At 38.8% G+C, this 13,414-nt stretch overlaps 1 protein-coding gene across 1 annotated transcript in view; it reads left to right on the top strand.

Annotated features, from left to right (window-relative positions):
• Window positions 1-13,414, top strand: part of uba6 (ubiquitin like modifier activating enzyme 6) — a 102,153-nt gene that overhangs the window by 64,581 nt on the left and 24,158 nt on the right. Inside the window, exons 14-20 of the mRNA XM_048621056.1 lie at window positions 1,922-2,065; window positions 2,157-2,224; window positions 2,658-2,736; window positions 5,423-5,503; window positions 6,502-6,579; window positions 8,164-8,345; window positions 11,963-12,068. Of these exons, the coding sequence (XP_048477013.1) occupies window positions 1,922-2,065; window positions 2,157-2,224; window positions 2,658-2,736; window positions 5,423-5,503; window positions 6,502-6,579; window positions 8,164-8,345; window positions 11,963-12,068 (738 nt within the window). The remainder of the gene's footprint in view (window positions 1-1,921; window positions 2,066-2,156; window positions 2,225-2,657; window positions 2,737-5,422; window positions 5,504-6,501; window positions 6,580-8,163; window positions 8,346-11,962; window positions 12,069-13,414) is intronic.

Raw genomic sequence — 13,414 nt, 5'->3', positions numbered from 1 at the left:
TCCACATACAATCCACCCAAGAGTCTTCTCTCTGACTGAGGCTTTCTGTAGTCTGGGATTTTTTAAGAATTAGCTCAGAGCTGTACAATTCTGGCTTTCATTGCTGCTTTGACAACTTCAACAATAATTCACTGTGAAATACTTAGATATAGGGAACAGAGCCATGCCATTGGCTTAGTCAGCATGTGCCTTACCCATCTTACTTTTCAGTCATGAGAGCTTTTGTATAGCTCTGGGTCACCTTGTATTTCACAGGACTTAATCATTATGAGGCAGCTTTATGAATAACGATTTTGTAGTTCTTTCTACAAAATCACACAATGGTTACAATACAGAAGGAGGCAGTTGGGCCAATTGTGTTTATGCCAGCTCTCAGCAAGAGCAACCTCCCTTAGTTGCACCCCCTTTATTTTTCCTGCTGATTGTTTGTTTGTTTGTTTTTTTTCTCTCTGCATGTATTTACATAATTATCTTTTGACGACTTTGATTGTGTCTGCCTCCACCACACACCCAGTTACTAAATTCCAGTGTACATATGTTTGGTGTATAAAGATGTTCTTTTTCTCTCATGTTACTTTTGTTTCTTTTGACAGTCACCTCAAATTTGGTGTCCTTTTGTTGGTAGAAGAAAGAAAAACCAAAGCATTGTCTCCCCCTCTACTTTTCCAGATTCTTCATGGTTCTCAACACTTCCATCAAATTTTCTCTACTTTTATCTTCTTCAAACATTACTGCTAGAGCTACTACAATTTTATTGTTCAGCTGGTGGAAAATTGGAGTTGTATGCTCAAAAGAACCTTCAATAGACACAGGCTTTTAAGTAACTTGCATACATTAATTTCTTTTTCTAATGGGAAAGCAATCTGAAGAATGATCTGTAAAATGCCACCAGCAGTATTTTGGAGAATGTTCACTTTAATAGCGAATGATTAGCTGTTAGCTTAAAAAGTATTAGTATTCTACAGTATTTAAAGAGCTGCATCAAACCAATCACAACTCTAGGTTGAAATATCAAAAGCTGGCCTTGGAAATGCACCTTACCAGGTAGCACAAACTTTCCACACAGATATAACTTATTCACCAAAATCAATTGTATAATCATTGAAGTTGTAATCTGAGACATAATCAGCCAGTTTTCATAAGGCAGCAACTAAAATTAAATAGGAATTGCAGTAGGATTTTTAAAGGAGCATACTGTCACCATTCAAGTTTTTTTTTTGTTGCGTTTTGAGTGAATTATAGTTCCTCCTTCCTCCATTATCAGCTAGTGGATTTGCTGAGAAAAACCAAGTGGCACAGTGACTTTTTTCTTAAGTGACATCCTCCACCACAAATTAGGCAGATTACCCAATACAAGTGGAAAGCACATTATCAGACTGGAATGCTCACGCTAAAAGCTCAGCGAAATTTATGGTAAGACTTATTGGAGTTATACAAAATGGATGAAAACACAAAGAACCCAGTGGTGCTATAGCTTGCAAGCAGCAGTACGCAAAAATCATTTAAGAAGACTATTATTGTCTTCCTTGCAGGCAAGATTGAAATCAAGCAGCCTGGAAATCACATTCAGAATAAAAATTCATTCTTCGCAATAGAATTATAATTTTCCAAGTCTGCTGTTATCATTACCAAATAATTGGATTCTGTCATTTTTATTAATTATTATCAGGTTAACTGGCCAATAGTTGCCTGTTTCTCCTTCCCTCCTTTTTTGAAAACTGGCTTGCATTTGCTACCTTTCAGTCCTTTTCTATCTAGTAGTGTTGACAAGCAATACCAGGCCTTGTGGCCCAGTTAATGCTTACACAAAATTAAACGAGCATTGGTCTTTTAGACCTTTTAAGTAGATGTCAGTGGCTCCATATTTGGTGAAGTCAGTATGAATGCTTTCTTTTGTTTCAGTGTATCTTCTGTATTACAGGCTGTTATAAATCAAGAGATTGTTAAGTGGCTTTCAAGAACAGCAAGAGGACATTTGGCTCCCCTCTCTGCTGCCTTTGGTGGAATCATCAGCCAGGAAGTTTTGAAGGCACTGACGGGCAAATTTTCTCCTCTTCACCAATGGGTAAGTATTGTCAGGCAACTGACAATATTATTTTCAGACAGTTTTAATGAATTTTATTGCATTGCATGACAATGTCTTTCTTGTTTTTTAGCTATATTTTGATGTGATAGAGATTCTTCACCCTCTTGAAGATGTTAGTAGTGATCAGTTCCAACCAAGGTATGTGAAAAGGATGTGTTGTGCACTTGTGTGTGGGTTTTTCAAATTGGGAAATGTATCCCTATATACCCGATAGATGATTAAACTTCATGTGTTCCTGAATTAATGGAACTCTGGTAACAAGTTGCAGGACTGAATGCTGGAAGCTCAGAAATGATGAGAAAAGACTTGTGGCAATATTTGGCCATTTCATGTTGACTTCCATTTATTTTCAAAATTTCAGACAGCAAAAAGAGGGCTGAGCAAAGAGAAAATCTTACGTGGTGATTAGAACTCCTTTTACCTCTTAAAACTGAAGTTGGAGACCATGTTTTTGGGGGCGGGGGGTGGTGTTGGGGGCTCAGGTAAAAATGCTTTCCATTTACGTTGCCATATGTACATGCTGTTGGAGTTATTGCATAGTAATTAAATATAATTTATGTTTTTAATACAGAGGCGATCGATATGATGCTCTACGTGCATGTGTTGGAGAATCCGTGTGTCAAAAACTCAACAATCTCAATGTTTTCATAGTAAGTGAATAATATAAATATTGTCTTACGTCATCAGAATAACAAAATTAGCAACTTCTGGTCTTGTGTTTGACGTGCTGGTTCCAAAAGTTGCCGTCCGTTTCAGAGGAGTAATGACACCTAATTTTGGTGATTTCTATTAATATCATGGAAAATCAGGCCATTGTTTACACATTATTGTACACTCTAGGTGCAGTACTTTTCATGTAGGATATATTTCACAATCATACAATGGATCAAAAGCAGTATCCGCCTGCTAACATGTGGCAGGCAAGAAAATGAAATCAGGAAATTGCATTGTGGTGCTTACCCTATCTGCATGAGGTAAGCCAGCATGCTGGTCACAAAAGTTTTACCATGATTGCTAATAAAGCTTCTGTCTTCAGAATGCACTTAAAGTAAGTTTTGTTTTCAGATTGTTTCAGGAATATGCATGATATTGGCAAGGTCGCATTCATTGCCTCTTCCTAGTTGTGGACATTAATATTCAACTGCACAGTGAGAGACCGTGAGCTTCATGAGTCTTGATAACACTTCTAACATGGACTTAAAGACAGTTCTTCTTTATTCATTCACATAATGTGGCTGTTGTTGGCTAGATGAGCATTCATTATCCATCTCTAACCACCCTTCAGAAGATGTGGTGAGCTGCCTTCTTGAATCACTACAGCCACGTGTGCACCGACAATGATGTTATGGAGGGAGTTCTAGGATTTTGACTCAACAACACCGAAGAAATGGCAGTATGGTTTGAATGTGGAAAATCATCCAGGTATGTCCTGTGCACAAAAAGCCGGACAGATTCAACCAGCTCAATTACTGTACCATCAATCTATTTCTGATCATCAGTAAAGTGATGGAAGGAGTCATCAATTGTCTATCAAGCAGCACCTGCTCAGCAATAACCTGCTCAGTGAAGCCCAGTTTGGGTTCACTCAGCTCCGGATCTCCATACAGCTTGGTTCAAACAGCGACCAAAGAGCTGGATTCCAGAGGTGAGGCGAGAGTGACAGTCTTTGACATCAAGGCCGCATTCGATCGAGTCTGGCATCAAGGAGCCCTAGCAAAATTGCAATCAATGGGAATCCAGGGCAAACTCATTGCTAGATGGAGTCATACGTGATATGTAGGATGGTGGCTGTGCTTGTTGGAGGTCAGTCATCTCGGCTCCAGAACAACTCTTCAGGAGTTTCTCGGAGTAACGTCCTAGGCCCAAACATCATCTTCAATGAACCTACCCTCCATCATAAGGTCAGAAGTAAGGATGTTTGCTGATGATTTCACAATATTCAGTGCCATTCATGACTCGTCAGATGGTGAAGCAGACCGTGTTCAAGTGCAACAGCATCTGGACAATATCCAGGTTTGGACTGACAAATGGAAAGTAACATTTGCACTACAGAAATGTCAGGCAATGACTATGTCCAATAAGAGACAATCTAACCACTGTCCCTCAACATCCAGTAGTGTTACCATCCCTGAATTCCCCCACTATCAGCATCCTGGGGTGGTTATCATTGACCAGAAGCTCAACTGGACTTGCCATATCATACAGTGGCTACAAGAGCAGGTCAGAGGCTAAGAATACTGGGGTGAGTAACTCAGCTCCTGAATCCTTACAGCCTGTCCACCATCTACAAGGCACAAGTCCGGAGTGTGATGGAATACTTCCCACTTGTCTGGATGGGTGCAGCTCCAACAACATTCAAGAAAGTTCACTCCATCCAGGACAAAACAGCCCACTTGATTTGCACCACATCCACAAGCATCCGCTTCTTCCACTACCGATGCCCACTGGCACTCAGTGAGTGTTATCTATAAGAGGCACTGCAGAAATTCACCAAAGATCCTTACTCGGCACCTTCCAGACTGATACCACTTCCACCTACAAGGCAAGGGCAGCACATACATGGGAACACCTGCAAGTTCCCCTCCAAGATACTCACTATTCTGACTTGGAAACGTATCGCCATTCCTTCACTGTTGCTGGGTCAAAATCCTGGAATTCATTCTCTAAGGGCATTGAGAGTCAATCTACAGCAAGTGGACTACAGTGGTTCAGGAAGACTGCTCCCCACCATGTTCTCGAGGGCAACAATGGAAGGGCATTAAATGCTGTCCCAGCCAGCGACACCCATGTCCCATGAATGAATAAAAAAAGTAAATACAATTGTTTATAGCTTCTTTTAATCATAGTCCATTTCTTTAATTTTATTCTTTTGTGTTGTGGTTAATATGTTTGTATATGTTCAGTCACGTTGTTAGTATTAGAGTTAGTTAGGTGCTCAGTGGAGTGTTCATTGCCCATTTAAACATCACAGAAGAAGCCACAAATGGCTGAATTTGACCTCTTGTCACTATAATGAAAATGAAGAATTGTGTAGTTAGGGTTAGGGTTAATGAGGGATTGATCTTCTACACATCACACCATCTATGAAGGCACATCACATTTGCAATGCATGCTAATTGAATCTATAGGCTAATATCTTTCATATTTTTATTCCACTTTTGCATGCCTGAAATATGGACAGGGTTCTGAAAAAACTTTATTGATTCAAAAGTGCCTGTGCTCTGAATTGATTTTTGTACTCTAAGATGTGTCCTTGAAATCCGTTTTGTTTTAAACCTTTAAGTGTACCACATACAGAGTCTTAGTGGGTAAAAGGAAAAATAACTTTCCTTTCAGGTTGGATGTGGCGCAATTGGTTGCGAAATGCTGAAGAACCTTGCTCTGCTTGGTGTTAGCACAGGCCAGAAGAGAGGAATGGTATGTATCTTTCCCCTGATGGAGTGATCAAGTAAACGCATCCATTGCTACACTTTTGTAATTGCAAGCCAGTCACTGCAGCAACGATGAGGTAATTAGCGCAATGCTGGAAGCAGTTATGTGCTATGTACCATTTTTACAGGCAGTGACATTTTTGGGTTCTGTACATGAGTATTGTGAATGCTGGACGAAGCATTGATTCAAATTACTCTTTTGTAATAAACCAATTTTCAACTGTATTAATCAGTGTACACCATATTAACCAATGAAATTTATCAATGAATTTTTTATTCCATTTTTTTAAAACTACAATTCAAAATTCACTATCCATTCATGGAAAATTTTACATGTAATATGCAAATGAGGTTGCGCAGAGATCTAAGTAAAAATTGGCTTTGCAAAATAGTCTAATTTTGAGCACAGTTTTTTTTCCCCGAGACCATTTATTACACTCCTACAAATGATCTTCCATTGACCCGCAGGAGGTCTCTACTGTCTGAGTTTTTTTATTTTAAAACAAAACCTTCAGAAAGTAACCAACTCGACCTCTGTGCCACAAGAGGGCCTGTCACGTTTTTAACTTTGGATTATGAGACTTGCTTTAAATTAGTCCACTCCTTTTAAATTTAACTTATCCATGATTTTCACTTCCTACCATTTCTATCATTCTTACATCCTTTGGAGTTTTGATAGTTGTGAATAATCTTGTGAATGAACATGCTCTAGAGAATTGAGTACTGTTTACATTTCATTTAGATGATCCTGAAAGCTATGTCACCCAACTTAGACCTGACTACATTTGAAAGCAATTTTTAATACTTTTAGTTTATAGCCAGACATTGCTATTAACTGCTACAGACACTTTTGGTGTTAACTAGATTTATCAGCCTCATCTTGACACTGCCGTCTATAAAAAAAAGGGGAGAGAACAAAGCTAACTTGATCAAATGCATATAGTGTTAACCTTGTATCTAACCTTTGTTGTGATTCCTTTGCAGATAACTATCACAGATCCTGACTTAATAGAAAAATCCAATTTAAATAGGCAATTTCTCTTCAGACCCCAACACATACAGGTATTATAATGAACAAACCAGAACTAGTCAATGTATGTTTGCCAGGAAAGGAAGATGTTCCTTAAAAGTTAAAATATTGCTCAACCTTGCATGAAATGCTTTAGTAATTGTACAGTCCACATATATTACATACAGACGTGCCACACTTACATTTGTTGCCTATCCCTGATTGTGTAGAAGGCATCTAAGAGTCAATCATATTCCTGTGGGCCTAGAGTCATATGGATAGTAGATTTCCTTCCTAAAAAGACTTCAGTGAACCAGATTTTATTTTTAAACAAATGACCATTGTTACATCTCACCATTAGACGAACTCTTTATTGCTGGCTGGACATCTGGTTTGCGATGCAGATTGATGCCCACAACACTAGTTCAATTCTCCTACTGGCTAAGGTTACCATGAAGGCCCCACCTTCTTGACCTCCCCCCTTGTTTGAGGCATGGTGACTTCCAGTTAAACCATTGGATTTAAATTTCATTGCCTGCCAATTGTGGGATTTGTTCTGTTGTCCTCGATGACATTCTGGATTGCGAGTCCAGTGACATTAATGATATGCCACTGCCTCCCATGTGTTCATGTATACATTACTGTCAAGAATTCAATGGTCCTGAACAGTCAGAATGCATTACCTTGTGTCTTTTAATGCTCCTGGAGCTCGAGACTCTTAATCTGTATCTCCTGCTATTTATCACCAGCCAGTCTCTTGAAATTCACACCCTTCTCAGAGGTGAGCAACTGGTATGCCAGCAAAACGCTAGGTAGTTTCTAAGGTACTGGAGTGACCAGAGTCTGGCCTCATAGGGAGTCTAGGCCTGAGACTTAGCCTGAAACGTACCAGTAGAGTGCAGGCAGCAACAGTTAAATTAGTCCATTTTAACAAAAATAGTGCAGGGAGGTGGCACAAGGTATTAATTTCCACCATTCTAGCAATTTGCACTCACTTTCCCTACTTAATGACTGTTGAGAGCAGCAGCTTGTGCATGTATCTTTTTGCCATTTCTGTAGTTGGTGCTATCCAATGTGTTTTGATAAGGTGTCCCTTTCTTGTTGCTGCAATTTCCAGCAAATGAGGGACCCAGGCCTTTGGCACTTTAGGACTTTAGCTCCACTGCAGTTAGGTTTGAGCTCCAGGAACCGTAGCTTTATGGTGATCAGTTTTATTCTATTCTTTGATGAAATGTGAGTCCCTTTTGCAAGGCCACCATCTATTTCCCTTGAACAAAGTGGTTTGTTAGACCTTTTCAGAGGGCAGATAATAGTCGGCCTCATTACTGTGGAGTTCAAACAAAGTGAGGACAGTAGATTTCTTTCACTAAAAGCCATTGGTGAGCCAGATGGATGTTTACAACGGTTCCATGATCACCATTACTGAGACTAGCTATATATTCTAGATTTATTAACTGAATTTAAATTCCATAGTGGGGTTTTAACCCATCTTGGGTTGCAGAGTTTGGCTTTAGCCTCTGGATTAATAATGCAGTAACATTATCCCTATGCTGCAATTTCCCCACCTTCTGACCGTTTACCAATATATTCAGTGTTTTCCTTAAAACATTAATCTGAGTCCTCTGTTTTCTCATCAGAAACCAAAGAGCTACACAGCTGCAGCAGCCACCTTGGCAATAAATCCCCAGATAAAAATAGATTCTCACCTAAACAAAGTATGTCCATCAACAGAGAACATTTATTGTGATCATTTTTATAGCCAAATGGATGTTGTCATCACTGCACTGGATAATGTGGAAGCAAGGAGATACGTCGACAGGTAACCAGTTTATAAATGAGAAGGTGACTGTAGATAGGATGTAAAGGATTACACTATGGCTGGCATGGTAGTTAGCACTGTTACCTCACAGCTCCAGAGATACGGGTTTGATTCTAGCCTTGGATGGCTGTGTGGAGTTTGCACAATCTCCCTGTGTCTTCCTGGGTTTCCTCTGTGTGCTCTGGTTTCCTCCCACAGTCCAATGATGTGCAGGTTAGGTGGGTTAGCGATGGTTAAAAACCCCATATGGGGTTACTTTGTTTGGGGTGGGGTGAGGGATGTGGGCCTGTGTGTGAGGCTGTTTGGAGGTCAGTGCAATCTGGCTTGTAGTAAATGAAAACGTAATAAAACATTGGCTTGTGATAAATGAAAATGTTGCATTGTATCTGTTATCTTGGAATTCAGAGAGGGAGTGGTTTTCCATTCTTTTAAAATTATATCCACAATTTTTCATACGTTTTTCTCTTTACAATTGGGGATCTGTGCTGAAAATCATTATTTTGATTCTGGTGCCAGTTGAGGGCCACCCCAGACAAATAAATTCCAACTATGCACTGGCTTCATTTTGTCCAAGCAAATTCACAATCATTCTGTGAGCATTCTGTTCAGGTACTGGTTAAGTTTTAATGTCAGCAAACAGCTAACTGTCTTATCGATGTTATGCTGACAGGGTAAACCGTGAAATTAAATTGCAGAGTGTGAGATGCCTAAATGGGGAAAAGCCATCTCAATTTGTCCAAGTGTGTTTCATTGACTGATAGATCGATGAAACTTAGAAAAGAGTCAGAACGGTACCAAGTTTTGTGCAGGGCAGTTACATTCAAAAAGATTTTGATCATTTAGAAAATTAAACTTTTAATCGCTAAATGTTGGAGATAATTCAGGCGATAGGCCTGTGGAATTTGACACACAAGGAAAGATTGAGAAGATCAATCTCTTTTTCAGTTGGGTAAAATATAATCCTTACATAATCCAATAGGATCTTGAAACCCTGCTTATGTTTGTACAAAACGCTAGTGAGAATTGAGCAATATTTCAATTGATTTTTATTCTTCTCTAAAATCATACTAGTAATAGGCAGTTTAAATAAGTAGATTAACTAAGTTGCATAGTCTGTCATCTTGATATCTTGCTATCCACCAAAGAAATCCATATATGGTGCTAACCTTTATTGAGTACATTCCCAATGATATAAAAGCTCATTGTTAACTGTCCACCTTTTATCTTTGTTTCATTTCTTAGGAGGCAAGGTTTTGTCTGTAGAAGTTGTCTTCTAGTATGCATGCTTAGTCGTATTGGAACATCAGTGTCTGAATGTACTTGATTTCTAGCATTGGGTGAATGCAATAGGGTAAAAGTGAAATCTTACAAAGGGATTCCAAGGAAAGGAGAAAAGTGAACTCATGCAGAACCAAATGGGAACAGACACAAAGAAGAAACAATAATAAAACTCATCGGGGGTAAAGCCAAATTCAGAAACAAGATAGGACTAAAGCACTGTCTGAACACCGCACTTTAGGAAGAATGTAAAGACATTAGAGAGGGTGCAGAAAAAATTCACAAGAATAGTTCCAAGAATGAAGAATTGCATTTACATTGATTGAAGAAGCTGGCACTGTTCTCATTGGAGAAGAGCTGATTTACAAAAGATATGATTAAGAGGGGACTGGGCAAAATAGATGGAGAGACACTTCTTATTGGTCGAGGATGGAGAGCCAGAAAGCACAGATTTACAGTAATTGGCAAAATAACCAATGGTTATGATTTTTTTTTCTAATCAGTGAGTGGTGAGGATGTGGAATGCATTGCCTGAGAATGTGGTGGAGGTAAATTCAGTCATTGTCTGAAAAGGGAGAAAAGTGCAGCACTGTATTGGAAAGGTGGAGAAGAGCCACTAGGGTGAATTGCTGTTGCAGAGAGCCAGCATGAATGCAGTGATCCAGATGACTTACTTTTGTGCTGTAACCAACTGCTTTCTGTAGAGTTAGAGTTGAAAAATTAGGCAAAATATCCAAAAACTAAATAAAGAATTTAATAAAAGAAACAACTTAAAAGTTGAATTAAATCAAAATACTGCATATGCTGGAAATCTGAAAGAAAAGCAGCAGATCTGGCAGCATCTGCGGAGAGAGAAACAGACTTGCCGTTTGAGTCCATATCCGACTCTCTCTTCAGAAGAACAACTATCTCAGACTCATAGGGTTAAGTCTGTTTCTCTCTCCGCAGATGCTGCCGGAACTGCTGTTTCTCCAGCATTTCAAACTTTTAATTAAAAGTCAAGATCAGGAACTCCTTCAGCCATTGTCACCTTACAGCATTGCCTCTTCTAATTAATCTTAAGATTTTATTGTTGCATGTGCAAAGTAAGCAAGGAAGGAGGTTGTAGCTGTGATTTGCAAAGTATAAAAAAGATGTCACCTAATCAGAAGTACCTGTCTAAATATAATAACTGACAATAAAACTGACGAAGAGGCTATCCTCTGAAAGTTTGTGCTTTCAAATAAACCTGTTGGACTATAACCTGGTGTCGTGTGATTTTTGACCTTGCCCAACCCAGTCCAACACCAGCACCTCCACATCATGACAATAAACCGGACATTCAATGTTGAATGTGGGGGGAGAAATGTAAAATTGCGCTGTGAGAAACAAAGAATTGGCATGCGTAGAGTTTCTGTTTTGATACAATGGAATGATCTGGGCTCTCATTTGTATCCAAATTGGAGCCTGTTTAAGAATTAATTTAAATGTTGAGTTTTCAGTTGCGACACATTCTGAAATTGGCAAGTGCACAATCTGCTGTGAACCTCCGCAATTGGGCAACACTTTAAGTAAATTTGCTCAAAAGATATTCTTTAATATGAACGAATGGTAACCAGGTGTTGCCTGGTGCAGCTTACAATGGGTTTATATCAAAAAGGGAAGCACTTCTAATCAGTGCTAATGCAGGACTGGTGTATAATTCAACATTTAAAAGCTGAAAATTACTCTTAAAATAACATGTAAATATACAGTACCCTGATACTAGACCATCTACTAGTTGTAATGAGTTTCTTAGTAAATACCAGCTTAATTTTTACGACTTTCTGAATGGCCTCCAAATGGATTTTCAATTAGGGAAACTCCTTATGATGAGTAAGCTATCCTGGGAGCAAGGCCAGATACGTGGGCAGGATTAGCTTCTGGCACAATTCTTTTTTAAAATTACATAGGCAACTGCAGAAACTTGTGTGGAACAAAGCATAATTTTTATCTTATCTATAATTCTGGTATTTTTTTAAAATGTGGGTTACACTATATCTGGTCAAGAGCTCTACCCCTATAATTTTATACAATGCAAAGACATTCCAAAGTGCTTTGCACCAATTGATTTGCTTTTTGATTTGCAATCACAGTAGGCAAGATAATAATTATCAATCTTTATTAATTAATTTGTTATTGCTTTCATGTTAAGTAGTATTTTTGTTTAAGTGAGATAAATTAATGTAAATTCCACAAGGTGCGCATTTTATCTAGCTTATATGAATTATTCGTAACTTCTTTCTATGAAAGATGCTAACTTCTTTGGAGCAATTGTTGCTTGTTAACACTTGACTCTGTTTCGCTGTCTTCTCACTTAGTCGATGTGTATCAAATCAGTGTCCACTTCTAGATTCAGGAACCATGGGAACGAAAGGACATACTGAGGTCATTATGCCAAATCTGACAGAGAGCTACAATAGCCATGTAAGTACATTACTTCCAAACAGTGCAATAACTCTGTTTTGCTTCTAACTCACAGTCAAATTGGGAACATTGAAGAGACAGTTCTTAAGACAAGGGCAAGTAGGGAGAGATGCAAATGTTTAGTAACAATCATATCACAGAATTTTAATTAATTTCCTAAACGTACAGGTGACAGATCTGTTTGACTTTAGACATGCACTTCTCCCATCCATCAAAGAAAAAGACTTACACGCTGGCATTTTTTTATTGAGTTATAGCAGTTCCCGTCTTCTTCCCTTTCTTTACAGCATGTTTTATTTAATTTGCCCTCTTTTGTCTTTAAAAGGAAGCATTTTTGAACAGACCTGCTTCCCTCATCTAAGTAATTATTATTAATATTTGAACACATATAATGAGTGTTGGCTCCTCAGTTGTTTGGGCATTACATTGAAAGCTGATTTTTGCTTTCACATATGCCCACGTTCCTGCTGGGCTCTTGCCAATCTTAGTGCTGTCAGCTACTTATTGTAAAGTCAACAAATGCACTGTTTCCTGCAGGGTGAATCAACTGCAAGTTTCCGGATTCCTTCTAGCTTGACATAGCTGCTTATAATCCCACTATCAGCTAACTCATACACATACATATTTTTAGTTGTACAGGTTTTAATTGTATTTCCAAGCATTTAAGCTGACATAAATTGCAACCTGTACTCAATTTGCAGCTTCAATTACAGAAAAGGTTACTTGCATATAAACGAAGTGTTCTATTCTTCATTTTGTGGCCATGTAACATGACCTGTTATGTTATTGCATTGTATTGTATTCCACCTATGTATTTGGTCACCACCCAGTGACTGGCACCAAGCTGGTTAAGATTGGAATATGGCAGATTGGACTGCCATATCTTTGTAGTCAAAAAGTCCATTAACATTTAGTATGACATTTGGATAGTGGAACCTTGAACAGAAAATCCAGAAGGCAGGGAAAGCTAACACTGACCTGGTACTAGAGAAAACCTAGTGCTCATGGAATCCAACTCTGGGCTACAGGAGACCTAGTGATCATAGAATCATATTGAAGCTAGTCATTTCTGACGATTTGGTATATGTAGAATCATCCCTTTTGTGAGCAATCCGATATACTAATCGGGGTAGGAGCAGATAAGAGAATAAGAAAAAATTGATAAGAAAAAAGGAGTTTTGTTTGGGAATGGTGTCAGCAATGTGACTATATTACAAGAGTGATAGTAGGAACTGCCGATGCTGGAGTTGAGATAACAAGGTGTAGAACTGGGTGAACACAGCAGGCCAGGCAGCATCAGAGGAGCAGGAAAGCTGACGTTTCGGGTCTGGACCCTTCTTTAGAAG

This window comes from Rhincodon typus, chromosome 3, assembly GCF_021869965.1.
Source record: "Rhincodon typus isolate 14 chromosome 3, sRhiTyp1.1, whole genome shotgun sequence".
In the NCBI taxonomy this organism is placed as follows: domain Eukaryota; kingdom Metazoa; phylum Chordata; class Chondrichthyes; order Orectolobiformes; family Rhincodontidae; genus Rhincodon; species Rhincodon typus.
Note: the sequence above shows the minus strand (reverse complement) of the source record. Positions and strands in the feature narration are given on the sequence as shown.